The sequence below is a fragment of the Martes martes genome (assembly GCF_963455335.1).
Source record: "Martes martes genome assembly, chromosome: 1".
In the NCBI taxonomy this organism is placed as follows: domain Eukaryota; kingdom Metazoa; phylum Chordata; class Mammalia; order Carnivora; family Mustelidae; genus Martes; species Martes martes.
This window is the reverse complement of record NC_137888.1, coordinates 55,568,702-55,583,413: the sequence shown is the minus strand read 5'-3', so window position 1 is coordinate 55,583,413 and position 14,712 is coordinate 55,568,702. Positions and strand designations below refer to the sequence as shown.

Below are 14,712 nucleotides of genomic sequence, written 5' to 3'. Positions count from 1 at the left end.
TAAAAAATAAAAATACATTTTGGATTAAAAGACTTGGAATGCAAAATCTAAAGAAAATGAGTGCAAAATGGACTTAAAACTGAAACCCTGGTGACCATAATTTCAACTCCATCTGATTACCTAGCTATGCTTTGTTAATTTGCACTGTCTGAGCTTTGCTATTCAGAATGTCAGTGTAATTCAATACAGCAAATGCAGGTTAAGAAACTACCCATCATTTCTACCCTGTGGAAGGTAGAAAACCAGCAGGAGATCTTTTGACCATTGAAATGGTCACAAAATATAGGCAAACACATGTGAATTGGACACATAACAAAATCAGGGTGTTTAAGAAGAATGGCATTCAGCATACTCATGGATTTCTGCTGTTACAGAATTGTCAAAAGCAGTGGTATGAATGGAGAGATTAGAGAGCCCTGATTGGTCCATAAGGGTTTTATGGAGTGAGTACCACTTGCTGCTGGAAAGGCTGGTATATGAAGAGAAGTGGCACGCGCAACTCTCAGACCTGGGGTGGAAGGACGGCGGAACTGTGAGGTTGTTCCTAGGGATGCAGCATGCCCACGGCCGCAGTGGGGTCGGGTCAGAGAGGCAACAGGGAGTAGCTGAGTGGGAGATTGATAGAAGGAAAAGCAATGGTTTAAGAATTGATGTTTCCATTTATGTATGTAAAGGCATGGAAAATTGGGCCAAAGCTGAGGTTATAGCTCTCCTAAAATGGGCCATTTCCCCATTAAAAAAAAAAATTAAAACCAGCAACCCCTTCTCATTTCTACTTCTACTTCTACCCAGGCAATCTCTTTCAACAATATTAGCTGATTTTTTTTTCAATGTTTTTCTGCATATCGCTGTATAACATACTTACATTGCTACTTCTTGATTTCATGTATTATGTATTAACTGTTCATTATAAAAAGATTTCTATATTATTTTCTCCGTATCACACATACATATTTTTCCAATTATCCATCCTCAGCATAGCTCCATTGTAAGTTTACTTATGCTAATGTTCAGTATTTACATTATAAGACTGTATAAACACTATTCACAACTATATCCTGTCACAAAGTGTTTTTTCCTTTTTCTGCACAATTTTTATTCTTCCTGGAATTAATAATTGTCTGCTTCATGTTCTGTGTACTTAACACTGTCACTGAGTACTTGCTTGGTTTTCTGTCTTTATCACTATGTTAGTTCCAGTCTCCAGCTGCACTCTTCTCAATCCCATCTTCCTGATGACTGTGCTCCGGAGTCTTCTGTGATACCCCTCACTCCTGGTGGTGTTCCGCTGTGCTCTTAGGACCTGCCCTTGCCAACACATCCTCTGTTAGCTTTCTTTCTTTCTTTTTTTTTAAAGATTTTTTTTGTTTATTTGACAGAGAGAGATCACAAGTACGCAGAGAGGCAGGCAGAGAGAGAGAGAGGGGGAAGCAGGCTCCCCGCTGAGCAGAGAGCCGGATGTGGGACTCTATCCCAGGACCCTGAGATCATGACCTGAGGTGAAGGCAGAGGTTTAACCTACTGAGCCACCCAGGTGCCACTCTCCATTAGCTTCCTTAACAAGGATGCATGAGAGGTCAAGTATTTTGAGTCTTCACATGCATGAAAATATTTTTATCCTACCTGAACACTCAATGATAGTTTAGCTTGGTGCTATTTGTAGGTTGAAATGAATTTTCCTTCAGGAACTGGAAACCATTACTCCATTATCATCTTATTTCCAGCATTGTCATTGAGAAGTTTGAAGCCATTTTAATTTCTGAGTCTCTTCTTACCTTCTATCTACTCTTTGAAGTCAGTAGAACTTCTCTTTGTCTACTCAGAACTACTCAGAACTACTCTTTGTCTCCAGTGTTCTGATTTAAGTATTTTGCTTTTGGATGGGTGTATTTGCATCCATTGTGCTAGTTGCTTACTGGACATTTTCAATTTGGAAATATGTGTCCTTAAGTTTGGGAATATTTTTCTGTAATAGCTAATGATTTTCTTCCATTCAAATTCTCTTTCTTTTTACAACTTCTCTTCTTAGCTCTTGGACATCTGGGACTGGTTCTTTGATTTTCTTATCTTTTCTCTCCTATTTTCTGTGTTTTATTTTCTGGGAGATTTTCTAACTTTTATTCTTCCAATCTTATTATAAATACTTTTCTGTAGTCATATTCTTCATTTCTAAGAAGTGTGTTAAAGTCTCTCAGTATTCTTTTTTAAAGACATACAGTTCTTTTTCATGGCTACAGTAATTCCTTTTAGCACCCTGGGTTTCTTTCTTTTTTTTTTTTTTTCAATTTTTATTTGTTTTTTAAAATTTCTTTTCAGAGTTCCAGAATTCATTGTTTATGCACCACACCCAGTGCTCCATGCAATACGTGCCCTCCATAATACCCACCACCAGGCCCACCCACCCTCCCACTCCCATTCGCCCCAAAACCCTCAGTTTGTTTCTCAGCATCCAGTCTCTCATGGATCATCTCCCCCTCCAATTTCCCTCAACTCCCTTCTCCTCTTCATCTTCCCATGTCCTCTGTGTTATCTCTTATGCTCCACAAATAAGCAAAACCATATGATACTTGACTCTCTCTGCTTGACTTATTTCAGTCAGCATAATCTCTTCCAGTCCTGTCCATGTTGATACAAAAGTTGGATATTCATCCTTTCTGATGGAGGCACAATACTCCATAGTATATATGAACTATATCTTCTTTATCCATTTGTCCGTTGGAGGGCATCTTGGTTCTTTCCACAGTTTGGCGACTGTGGCCATTGCTGCTATGAACACTGGGGTACATATGGCCCTTCTTTTCACTACATCTGTATCTTTGGGGTAAATACCCAATAGTGCAATCGCAGGGTCATAGGGAAGCCCTATTTTTAATTTCTTAAGGAATCTCCACACTGTTTTCCAAAGTGTCTGCCCCAACTTGCATTCCCAGCAACAGTATAAGAGGGTTCCCCTTTCTCCACATCCTCTCCAACACATGTTGTTTACTGTCTTGTTAATTTTGACCATTCTAACTGGTGTAAGGTGGTATCTCAATGTGGTTTTGATTTGAATCTCTCTGATGGCTAGTGATGATGAACGTTTTTTCATGTGTCTGTTAGCCATTTGTGTGTCTTCTTTGGAGAGGTGTCTGTTCATTTCTTCTGCCCATTTTTGGATGTGATTATCTGTTTTGTGTGTGTTGAGTTTGAGGGGTTCTTTATAAATCTTGGATATCAGCCCTTTGTAATGTCATTTGCAAATATCTTCTCCTATTCCGTGGGTTGCCTCTTTGTTTTGTTGATGTTTCCCTTGCTGCGCAGAAGCTTTTGATCTTGATGAAATCCCAAAAGTTCATTTTCGCTTTTGTTTCCTTTGCCTTTGGAGACATATCTGGAAAGAAGTTGCTGTGGCCGATGTCGAAGAGGTTACTGCCTGTGTTCCCCTCTAGGATTCTGATGAATTCCTGCCTCACGTTGAGGTCTTTTATCCATTTTGAGTTTATCTTTGTGTACGGTGTAAGAGAATGGTCGAGTTTCATTCTTCTACATATAGCTGTCCAACTTTCCCAGCACCATTTATTGAAGAGACTGTCTTTTTTCCACTGGATATTTTTTTCCTGCTTTGTTGAAGATTATTTGACCATAGAGTTGAGGGTCCATATCTGGGCTCTCTACTCTGTTCCACTGGTCTATGTATCTGTTTTTGTGCCAGTACCATGCTGTCTTGGTGATCACAACTTTGTAGTAAAGCTTGAAATCAGGCAACGTGATGCTCCTAGTTTTGTTTTTCTTTTTCAACATTTCCTTAGCAATTCGGGGTCTCTTCTGGTTCCATACAAATTTTAGGTTTTTTTGCTCCAGCTCTTTGAAAAATGCCAGTGGAATTTTGATGGGAATGGCATTGAAAGTATAGATTTCTCTAGGCAATATAGACATTTTAACAATGTTTATTCTTCTGATTCCTGAGCATGGAATGGTCTTCCGTCTTTTTGTGTCTTCAATTTCTTTCATGAGTGTTCTGTAGTTCGAGTACAGATCCTTTACCTCTTTGGTTAGGTTTACTCCCAGATATCTTATGGTTTTTGGTGCTATAGTAAGTGGAATCGTTTCTCTAATTTCCCTTTGTGTATTTCCATTGTTCCATTGTTCGATCTTATTGATTCTTTCAAAAAACCAGCTTCTAGTTTTGTTGATGCATTCTAGTGTATCTCTAGTTTCTCTCTCATTGATCTCTGCTCAATCTTACTATTTCCCATCTTGTGCATGGAGTTGGCTTAATTTGTTGTTGATTCTTTAAGGTGTAAAGAGAGCTGGTGTATTCTGGATTTTCAGTTTTTTTGAGGGAGGCTTGGATGGCTATGTATTTCCCCATTAGGACCGCCTTTGCTGTATCCCATAGGTTTTGGACTGAAGTGTCTTCATTCTCATTGGTTTCCATGAATTGTTTAAATTCTTTGATTTCCTGGTTGATCCAAACATTCTTTTTTTTTTTTTTTTAAAGATTTTATTTATTTATTTGACAGACAGAGATCACAAGTAGGCAGAGAGGCAGGCAGAGAGAGAGGAGGGGAAGCAGGCTCCCTGTTGAGCAGAGAGCCCAATGTGGGGCTTGATCCCAGGATCCTGGGATCATGACCTAAGCCGAAGGCAGAGGCTTTAACCCACCGAGCCCACCAGGCACTCCAGATCCAAACAGTCTTAAGCAAGGTGGCCTTTTAGCACTCTGAAGGTGTTAACAATGATTTTTCCCTGAAATTTTCATCTTCCTTGTACGGTTTTGGTTTCTGATGAGTTGCCTTGTTTGTGCTTATTTGATCTGTTTTTATCATATTAGAGGCTTTTCTCAGATGGTTATCAAGCCCGAATACTTTAAAGAGTATTCCAGTACAGTTTCAATGGAAAGCTCTGCAAAAGTGAGGTTGGGGGTGGGGGTCTTGGTGGCTATGAGTGTCATAATAGTGAGCCCTAGCTGAGCTGTATTGTTGGGAAACCCTCAGGGTAATTTTCGTTATGTCTTTCCTTCTGGGCTAGTCCACTTTCTCAGAGAAGACTCAGTCTTCTGCCTGAAGGCCTAGCTGACAGCTTTCTGGGACCCAAATGAGAGAAGAAATCTGGGTTCTCAGCACCCAGTATGTATTCTTTAACCCCGCTAATCTCAGTAAGGTCCCCCTGACAACTGTACCTGATATATCCTCTAATCCAGAAATGCTTTGTTCTGCTCTTTCCAGAGAATAAGCATCCAGTCTCTATGGAGGTGGGGGAGCTAGTGCAAGATGGGGATCTGGATGCTACTTCTATTTCTCTTCCCCTTTCTCCCATCCCCAAAGTGAACTCATGCCATCCATCTCTGAGTCTTTTAGGGTATTCCAAATAATAATCAGACTGGTTTTCTCTTCTGGTACAGGCCTCAGGTTGGTTTTCCTGGATTTGCTGCCATGTACTCTTCAGCTTCTAACATGCTGATGCTGTTGTTCCCTCTGCCATCCTACCCATATTTCGTTAGGGGCTGAAGTAGATTCCATCTGTCCTCACGTTCTACAATGGAGCCTTTTAGAATAAAACTCTTGAGTATATACAATTAGTTTGTGTCTCTTTCTTATAAAACTAGAATACAGGGGGAAATAAACTTTAACTTTGTGTATTGTACTTTGGCTAGATGAAGAATGGACCGAATTAGGATCAGATGAAAGGATGATGGTTTTTATTTGTGTACTTCATAGTAAATTGATGTGTGTATGTGTGTGTGTTTTATAGGTTGTGGTTCCAATACCTTCATGGTTAACAAGAACCAGAAAATCTGTCACAGATGATCCTCAAAAATTATCAACAGAATTGTCTATAATTTTTAAGTACTCTCCATTTAGAAATGAAGCTGAACTGATGCAGCAGTTTGATGTGATCTATGGGAAATGTGGTAAGATCATCAAAACTCTGCAGTTTTGTTCGAAGTATTTTATTTTTAGTATCTTTCAAACGATACTCTACATACACTTTTATATTTTTTTCTATTTATAATACCATGCAGGATCTCACATGTGGACAGTCATTCGTTGTATCCACAGGAATTTTGTCTTAAGTGAATCCAAACATGAATAGCTCCAAGTCCCTGACATTGGAAGAAAGAGTTGTACTTGGATGAGCTTGGTGAAGGCTGGATGAGAAGGGGTGGTGTAGTCTGTGACCCCAGGGAATCCGTAGTCCCTGCACTACATAGCAGAGTTAGGACATGCTTACTGCAGGGTCTATGACTGGATGATCTCACATATATAAGACAGTTAGCAGTTTATAAGCCAGTGAATCCAGGTTTCTGAGGCATAGGGTTTCTGTTTTTTCTGTATTCTTTCAACCTGCACCAGCTTTCTACTCAACATGTAGAATGCCCTGTGTGTACTAACATTTTCCAGTGCCAGTCTTTCTCTAGATGTTTGCCTTTCTTATCTGGAAACAAGAAGAATCCTACTCTAGAGAAAACTATGTGTATTTTCCTTTTTGGAACTCTTTGATTTAGATAATGTTTTTAGTGAAATTCTTTTTTTTATAAGATATATATATATATATATATATATATATATATATATATATATATATATTTGAGAGAGCACAAGCCAGGGGGAGACATAGAGGGAGAGGGAGAAGCAGACTTGCTGTTCTACCCTATGACCCTGGGATCATGACCTGAGCGAAAGGCAGGCACTTAACCCACTGAAATTCTGAAAAATTTGTTTCTGACTTGGCTTGTATTACCTTCTAAATTTCTTCTCTAATTTATGGCATTTTGTTTAAAAATGATTTTTTCTCATCCTTTCCCTTTTGGAGGAAACCTAGTGGCAATTCAATAAATATTAATCTTCTTAATGTATACATGTTATACTTTTTTTTTTTTTAAATTTTTGGGGAGAGAGCAGATGCAAGCAGTGGGGGAGGGACAGAAGGAGAAAGAGAGAGAGAATCTTAGGCAGGTTGCACGCTTAGCGCAGAACCCAAGTTGGGCCTTGATCTCACGACCTGGAGATCATGACCTGAGCCGAAATTAAGAGTCAGACCCTCAACCAACTGAGCCACCCATGCACCCCTATACGTGACATAATTTAAGGACAGCTAATGTAACTTGTTAGCTGACTTTTAATTGTGAAATACTCATCTAAGTACTAATGAAGGGTGTGCTGTTTCTTGAATACTTTTCTAAATGTTTTATTAAAAATTAACACATTTAATTCTCAAAATAATTCATGTGTTCTGTTGTGTAGATTAGAAAAAATTAGGTTCAAAGAGGTTAGGAAACTTATCTGAGGTCATTGTGCTGGTAAATAAATGGCTGATCCAGGATTTGGACACAGGCATTCTTAGTCACTGCTGTTTGTTCTCTCATGTGTTTTAGTACTACCAAGAGAAGTATAATTGGTTGTTCTTTTAATTTCTCTGACAATCCTGTTTGCCTTTGTATCAATCAATTTTGTAAAGAATTTGGATTATTTTGTTAACTATGCTGTAGAGCTGGGCTCAGCAAATGTGGCCTGCAGGTCAAACCCAGCGATGCTTGTTTTTGTAAATGAAGTTTTATTGGAATATAGCCACACTCATTCATTTATGTATTCTCTGTGGCAGCTTTCATGCTACAGTGATGGAGGTGAGTTGTGAGTAGACGTGGCAGAGACCATTTGGCCTGCAAAGCCTGAAATGTTTGTTATCTGGCCCTTTACAAAAAAAGTTTGCCAACACCTGTTATGGGGTCTAAAAGCAATTCTTTGTATCTGTACAAATTTTAAAAACTCATCTTTGTTCTTATGTGCATTGATTATAGTTCCACCAGTGAGACCTTTACCTACAATACAAATTTTAGCTCAGACTCCTAACAGTTTTCATAATGCAAATTATGAAGAGTGCCAAAGTGTAGAATCTACATTGAGAGACTTATAATGAATTGAATAGGAATAAGCACTATAACGCAGAAACTCAACACTCTTTGGCAGAGGGTGGAATTTGCCGTGAGACTTATATCTTGGAACTTACCCAGGCATATTACTTACTGAAGTACAGAAGGAAATTTGGTCTAGAGTCGGCTTAATTCCATAGATGAGATAATAGCACTATAACTAATATTTAGTGTAATTAAAGTATTAATTAAACAAGTCAAACATCCTTTTTTTCCTACTAGGTACTTTGCTGGTTATTTATAACTTGAAGCTTTTGCTTAGCGGAGAACCAGAGTTGGATATTAAGACTGACAAGGAAGATATACTAATGGCTGGAGCTCTTGAGGAGTGAGTAGTGTTTGTGTTTGACAGAATGTCTCTCAGTGATGGCAGCGAGCTGGCTTTGGAGCTCTGTGTCCTGGTTCTAGGTCTGAGGCCCCTGTCCTTAGGGTCTAGGAACCAACCCCACTAGGTTCTAGGACAGTTCATTTTTTCCCAATTACTGATGAAGTAAGTTAGGCTAGACCACTGATTCCCAAACCTGGCTCACTCTCTGACCTGGATAGCTTCTTAAGAAGTTTTGGGTTTTGTCTTATCTCAGACTGTGTTGAGTCAGAAATCTCCCAGTATCAGGCCCAGGAATCAATATTTGTCACATGTTCCCCAGGTGACTCAGAGGTGGCTGCACATTTGGGAACCACTGGAATAGCACCTCTAAGCTTCTCTAATTCCAAAACTCCTATTTGATGAATTTCAAAACTGAAAAAAACCCTCAGAGTTCATTATCCATTACATGTCATTAAAATTGGGCATCAGTGGGTGCCTGGGTGGCTTGGTTGGTTGGGCGACTGCCTTTAGCTTGGTTTGTGATATGGGAGTCCCGGGATGGGGTCCTGCATCAGGCTCCCTAATTGGCCGGGAGTCCTCTTCTCCCTCTGACCTTCTCCCTTCTTGTGCTTTCTCTCTTTCTCTCTCTCTCAAGTAAATAAATAAAATCTTAAAATAAAAGGGGGGGGCATCAGTATGGTGTGAATCGAAAAGAAATAGGACCAGCTGACAATTCAGAATGACACTATGAGTTTATTAGTTTGTTTATAAGTTGTAGTTGATAGTTTGTAGTTTATAAGTAAATAAATTGACACATCACTTTTATTGTAGTTTATAAGTAAATAAATTGACACATCATTTTTCCTGGCTATTAGGAATCCGTAGGAAACAGAATAAGGAAGCATTGGCGAGCATGAGTGAAAAGGATGGAGAAATAATGAAACAGTGACTGAACCTAAGTTTCTCCAAAATAACTTTGTATTTGAAACTTATCAGCTTGAGCCCACAGTCTCTTAGTGTCAGAACTCTGGAGCTAGAAGGGATTTTGAAGGAGTTAAATTCAGACTGATTCATTTTAATTAAATACTGGTATTGTCCAGTGGAAATGGAATGAGAGACACAGATATTAACCCTATATGAAATCTAAATTTTCTAGTAGCCTCATTAGGAAAAGTAAAAAGAAACAGGTCAAATTAATTTTAATAATGTTTTGTTTAGTCTGTTACATATAAAGTACAATTTTAATATGAAAAATATTAATGAGACATTTTGTACCCTTTTTCCTACTAAATCCTTGAAACCTAGTGTGTTTCTTACACAGATAGCGTGTGTCAGTTTGGACTAGGGCCCAACAGCCACATATGGCCAGAGGCTACCATATTGGACAGTGCAATTTTAGATTAAGAGACCGAGACTCAAGTAAATACATAAAATTAACAGAGAATTTCTTCTGTCTTTGAGGTGAAATTTGAAAGTCCTTTCCCCAGTTAGAAAATTTAATGTTTGATAATGCACTTTTTTTTTTTGATAATGCACTTTTAGATTATCTTTTCTTTTTTCTAATTTGTATTTTTCCTCATTTCATTCTAATGTATTATTCTTCATTTATACAGAAATGAAGGTTTTTGTCTCTTGGAAAAAAAAAATCCAGCCTCATTACTATTGTACAAATTCTGGGAACCCTTTTGGCAACATTAACACACCAATATCAGAAAGGAGGCACAGACCTGTTACTGGCACCTCTGTTACCACCTCCTCCTCCCCCCGGCCCTGCCTTTCCAACAGCTGCTTCCAAAACCAATATCTCATGCTCTTTAAAAGCTCTGAACCCAAATTTTCTAACAGTTATCTGTCAGAGTGCCTTGGCATTTCAGCACTAGCATCAGAAAACAAACACATTATTAGAGGAATAATTTGACAGCTAATTTCTTTGGGAAGAAGTTCTTACTGTTTCCAGATTGTTTAATGAAGTCAGAAGCTTCTTAAGCCATTTAAGCACTTAATCACAAAATGAAGAAAATGGGTCAGACCAGGACATGTACAGTTTAATTTTGGAACATTGACCACGTTGGATTTGTTTGTTTGATTTTTCAACATTTTTTGTAGTTTCATCATAAGAAAGACTTTTTAAAGAAAGGGTGGAGGATTTTTATGAGGATGGGTTGTTGTAAAGAGGAGACATCATTTCTCTACCAAGGGTGCTATCTCTACATTTCATGGCTTATGATACGAGTCTCACAGTAGTGCGAAAGAGGGACAGTACCACCTCCTGGGGAGGAATGATGTGTAGTTTTCCCCTCTGAAAAGTCAGTGGGTCTGACATTAACACTCAATCTCTCTTCATTAAGGGGCTGGAAAACTGTTAACTCTTACAGCGGAAAGAATAGTCGAAGATGGATCTTTCTCTGACTCTTCTTCCATTTATGACTTCTGATACTTGAACTTCTGATCAAGTACAGTTTACCTAATCTTGATTTCAAGAACAAGTGGTTTAGTAATGTAACAACTCCTTTGCCATTTCTTTTTCTTGTGGTTATGGTGTCCCCTTAAAGCCCCGGGCATGATTCTTCATCTGTTCTAAACAAGTTTCAAACCTTGGAACTATGCAGTTTCCACCTTTGGTCTTACACGATTTGGTCCTGCTGATGCTGAAAATAATTTTCTACATAGAAATAGAAAAATTAAAGCCTTCAGACTTTTTTTCTGACATGTTTTCTTCCAATTTTGTTTATTATAAAATCAAAAGTGAGACAGTATTTTTAAAAAATTTTAAAGAAAAGAATTTATCATAATTGATTAATCATTTTTTGTTATTCAATTCTGTTTTCTTAAGTGTGATTTCTCTTTTTCTTGCATTTATGATTTGCTTCTGAACTTTAAGTTATTGTATAGTCTTGGTAAGTCTCATTTTATAATGATTTCTTGATAAGTGGTTTTACAATAGTGCATTAAATTGATTCATCATACATTCTATAGTGATTTCATTTTTGATAGTAGCATGGGTCCAAGTGTTTTACATTATTTTTAGATAATTTTTTTTTGCTTTTTTTATATTAACTTGTAATGTATTATTTTCCATAGGGGTACAGGTCTGTGAATCATCAGGCTTACACATTTCATAGCACTCACCATAGCACACACCCTCCCCACTGTCCATAACCCCACCACGCTGTCCCTACCCCCCAACCCCCAGCAACCCTCAGTTTGTTTTGTGAGATTAAGAGTCTCTTATGGTTTGTCTCCCTCCCAATCCCATCTTGTTTCATTTTTCCCTCCCTTCCCAGCCATGACCCCCCACCCTACCTCTCAAATTCCTCATATCAGAGAGATCATGTGATAATTATCTTTCTCTGATTGACTTATTTCACTCAGCATGATACCCTCTAGTTCCATTCACACTATTGCAAATGGCAAGATTTCATTTTTGATGGCTGCATAGTATTCCATTGTGTATATATACCACATCTTTTTTATTTATTCATCTGTTGATGGGCATCTAGACTCTTTCCATAGTTTGGCTATTGTGGGCATTGCTATTATAAACATTCGGGTGCACGTGCCCCTCTGGATCACTACATTTGTATCTTTAGGGTAAATACCCAGTAGTGCAATTGCTGGGTCATAGGGTAGCTCTATTTTCAACTTTTTGAGGAACCTCCATCCTGTTTTCCAGAGTGGCTGCACCAGCTTGCATTCCCACAACAGTGTAGGAGGGTTCCCCTTTCTCTGCATCCTCACCAGCATCTGTCATTTCCTGACTTGTTAATTTTAGCCATTCTGACTGTGAGGTGGTATCTCATTGTGGTTTTGATTTGTATTTCCGTGATGCCGAGTGATGTGGAGCACTTCTTCATATGTCTGTTGGCCATCTGGATGTCTTCTTTCCAGAAATGTCTGTTCATGTCTTCTGCCCATTTCTTGATTGGATTATTTGTTCTTTGGATGTTAAGTTTGATAAGTTCTTTATAGATCTTAGATACTAGCCCTTTATCTGATATGTCATTTGCAAGTATCTTCTCCCATTCTGTCAGTCGTCTTTTGGTTTTGTGGACTGTTTCCTTTGCTGTGCAAAAAGCTTTTGATTTTGATGAAGTCCTAATAGTTCATTTGCACTTGTTTCCCCTGCTTTTGGTGATATTTCTAAGAAGTTGATGTGGCTGAGGTCGATAGAAGTTGCTGCCTGTGTTCTCCTTAAGGATTTTGATGGATTCCTGTCTCACGTTGAGGTCTTTCATCCACTTTCATCTATTTTTGTGTGTGGTGTAAAGAAATGGTCCAGTTTCATTCTTCTGCATGTGGCTGTCCAATTTTCCCAACACCATTTGTTGAAGAGACTGTCTTTTTTCCACTGGACATTCTTTCCTGCTTTGTTGAAGATTAGTTGACCATAGAGTTGAGGGTCCATTTCTGGGCTCTCTATTCTGTCCATTGATCTATGTGTCTGTTTTTGTGCCAGTACCATGCTGTCTTGATGATGACAGCTTTGTAATGAGCTTGAAGTCTGGAATTGTGATGCCACCAACTTTGGCTTTCTTTTTCAACATTCCTCTGGCTATCCAGGGTCTTTCTGGTTCCATATAAATTTTAGGATTATTTGTTCCATTTCCTTGAAAAAAATTGATGGTATTTTGATAGGGATTGCATTAAATGTGTAGATTGCTCTAGGTAGCATAGACATTTTCACAATAAGTTCTTCCAATCTGTGAGCATAGAATGGTTTTCCATTTCTTTGTGTCTTCCTCAGTTTTCTTCATGAGTACTTTATAGTTTTCTGTGTACAGATTCTTTACCACTTTGGTTAGGTTTATTCCTAGGTATTTTATGGTTTTGGGTACAATTGTAAATGGGATTGACTCCTTAATTTCTCTTTCTTCTGTCTTGCTGTTGGTGTATAGAAATGCAACTGATTTCTGTGGATTGATTCTATATCCTGACACTTTACTGAATTCCTGTATGAGTTCTAGCCGATTTGGCATGGAGTCTTTTGGGTTTTCCACATAAAGTTTCATATCATCTGCAAAGAGTGAGAGTTTGACTTCTTGGCTGATTCGGATGTCTTTTATTTCTTTTTGTTGTCTGATTGCTGAGGCTAGGACTTCTAGTACTATGTTGAGTAGCAGTGGTAATAGTAGACATCCTTATTTGTTCCTTACCTTAGGGGAAACGTTCTCAGTTTTTCCCCATTGAGAATGGTATTCACTGTGGGTTTTCCATAGGTGGCTTTTATGATATTGAGGTATGTACCCCTATCCCTACACTGTGAAGACTTTTGATCAAGAAAGGATGCTATACTTTATCAAATGCTTTTTCAGCATCTATTGAGAGAATCATATCTATTTTTTTGAACAGTTTTAGGATAATAGGTATTAATTCTTCTTTAAATGTTTGGTAGAATTCCCCTGGGAAGCTGTCTGGTGCTGGGCTCTTGTTTTTTGGGAGATGTTTGGTGACTGCTTCAATCTCCTTACTTGTTATGAGTCTGTTCAGGTTTTCTCTTTCTTTCTGGTTCAGTTTTGGTAGTTACTATTTCTCTAAGAATGCATCCATTTCTTCTACATTGTCAAATTTGCTGGCATATAGTTGCTCATAATATATTCTTATTATTTGTTTTTCATTGGTGTTAGTTGTGATCTCTCCTCATTCATTCATGATTTTATTTATTTGGGTCCTTTCTTTTTTCTTTTTGATAAGTCTTGTGAGGGGTTTATCAATCTTATTAATTCTTTCCAAAAACCAGCCTCTAGTATTGTTTATTTGTTGTACTGTTTTGTTTTGTTTTTTTGGTTTCTATTTCATTGATTTCTGCTCTGGTCTTTATTATTTCTCTTCTCCTGCTGCGTTTAGGCTTTCTTTGCTGTTCTTTCTTTAGCTCCTTTAGGTGTAGGGTTAGGTTGTATACTTGAGACCTTTCTTGTTTCCTGAGAAAGGCTTGTGTTGCTATATACTTTCCTCTTAGGACAGCCTTTGTTGTGTCCCAAAGATTTTGAACAGTTATGTTTTCATTTTCATTTGTTTCCATGAATTTTTCAATTCTTCTTTAATTTCCTGGTTGACCCATTCATTCTTTAGTAGGATGCTCTTTAGCCTTCATGTATTTGAGTCTAAAAATATGTAAGAAATGATGCCAGTCTTTTGTACTGGTTGAGACCTGATTTATGCCCCAGGATGTGATCTGTTGTGGAGAATGTTCCACGTGCCCTAGAGGAGAATGAGTATTCTGTTGTTTTGGGATGGAATGTTCTAAATATATCTGTGATGTCCATCTGGTCCAATGTGTCATTTAAAGCCTTTATTTCCTTGTTGATCTTTTGCTTACATGATCTGTCCATTACAGTGAGGGGGGGATTAAAGTCCCCTACTATTATTGTATTATTATTGATGTGTTTCTTTGATTTTGTTATTAATTGGTTTATATAATTGGCTGCTCTCATGTTAGGGGCATAGATATTTAAAATTCTTAGATCTTCTTCTTGGACATACTCTTTAAGTATGA

The 14,712-nt window shown here is 38.0% G+C and overlaps 1 protein-coding gene across 1 annotated transcript in view; it reads left to right on the top strand.

Moving 5' to 3' along the window:
* Window positions 1-14,712, top strand: part of MORC1 (MORC family CW-type zinc finger 1) — a gene marked incomplete at both ends in the record, with an annotated part of 175,129 nt that overhangs the window by 19,093 nt on the left and 141,324 nt on the right. Inside the window, 2 exons of the mRNA XM_080799256.1 lie at window positions 5,734-5,893; window positions 8,135-8,240. Of these exons, the coding sequence (XP_080655382.1) occupies window positions 5,734-5,893; window positions 8,135-8,240 (266 nt within the window). The remainder of the gene's footprint in view (window positions 1-5,733; window positions 5,894-8,134; window positions 8,241-14,712) is intronic.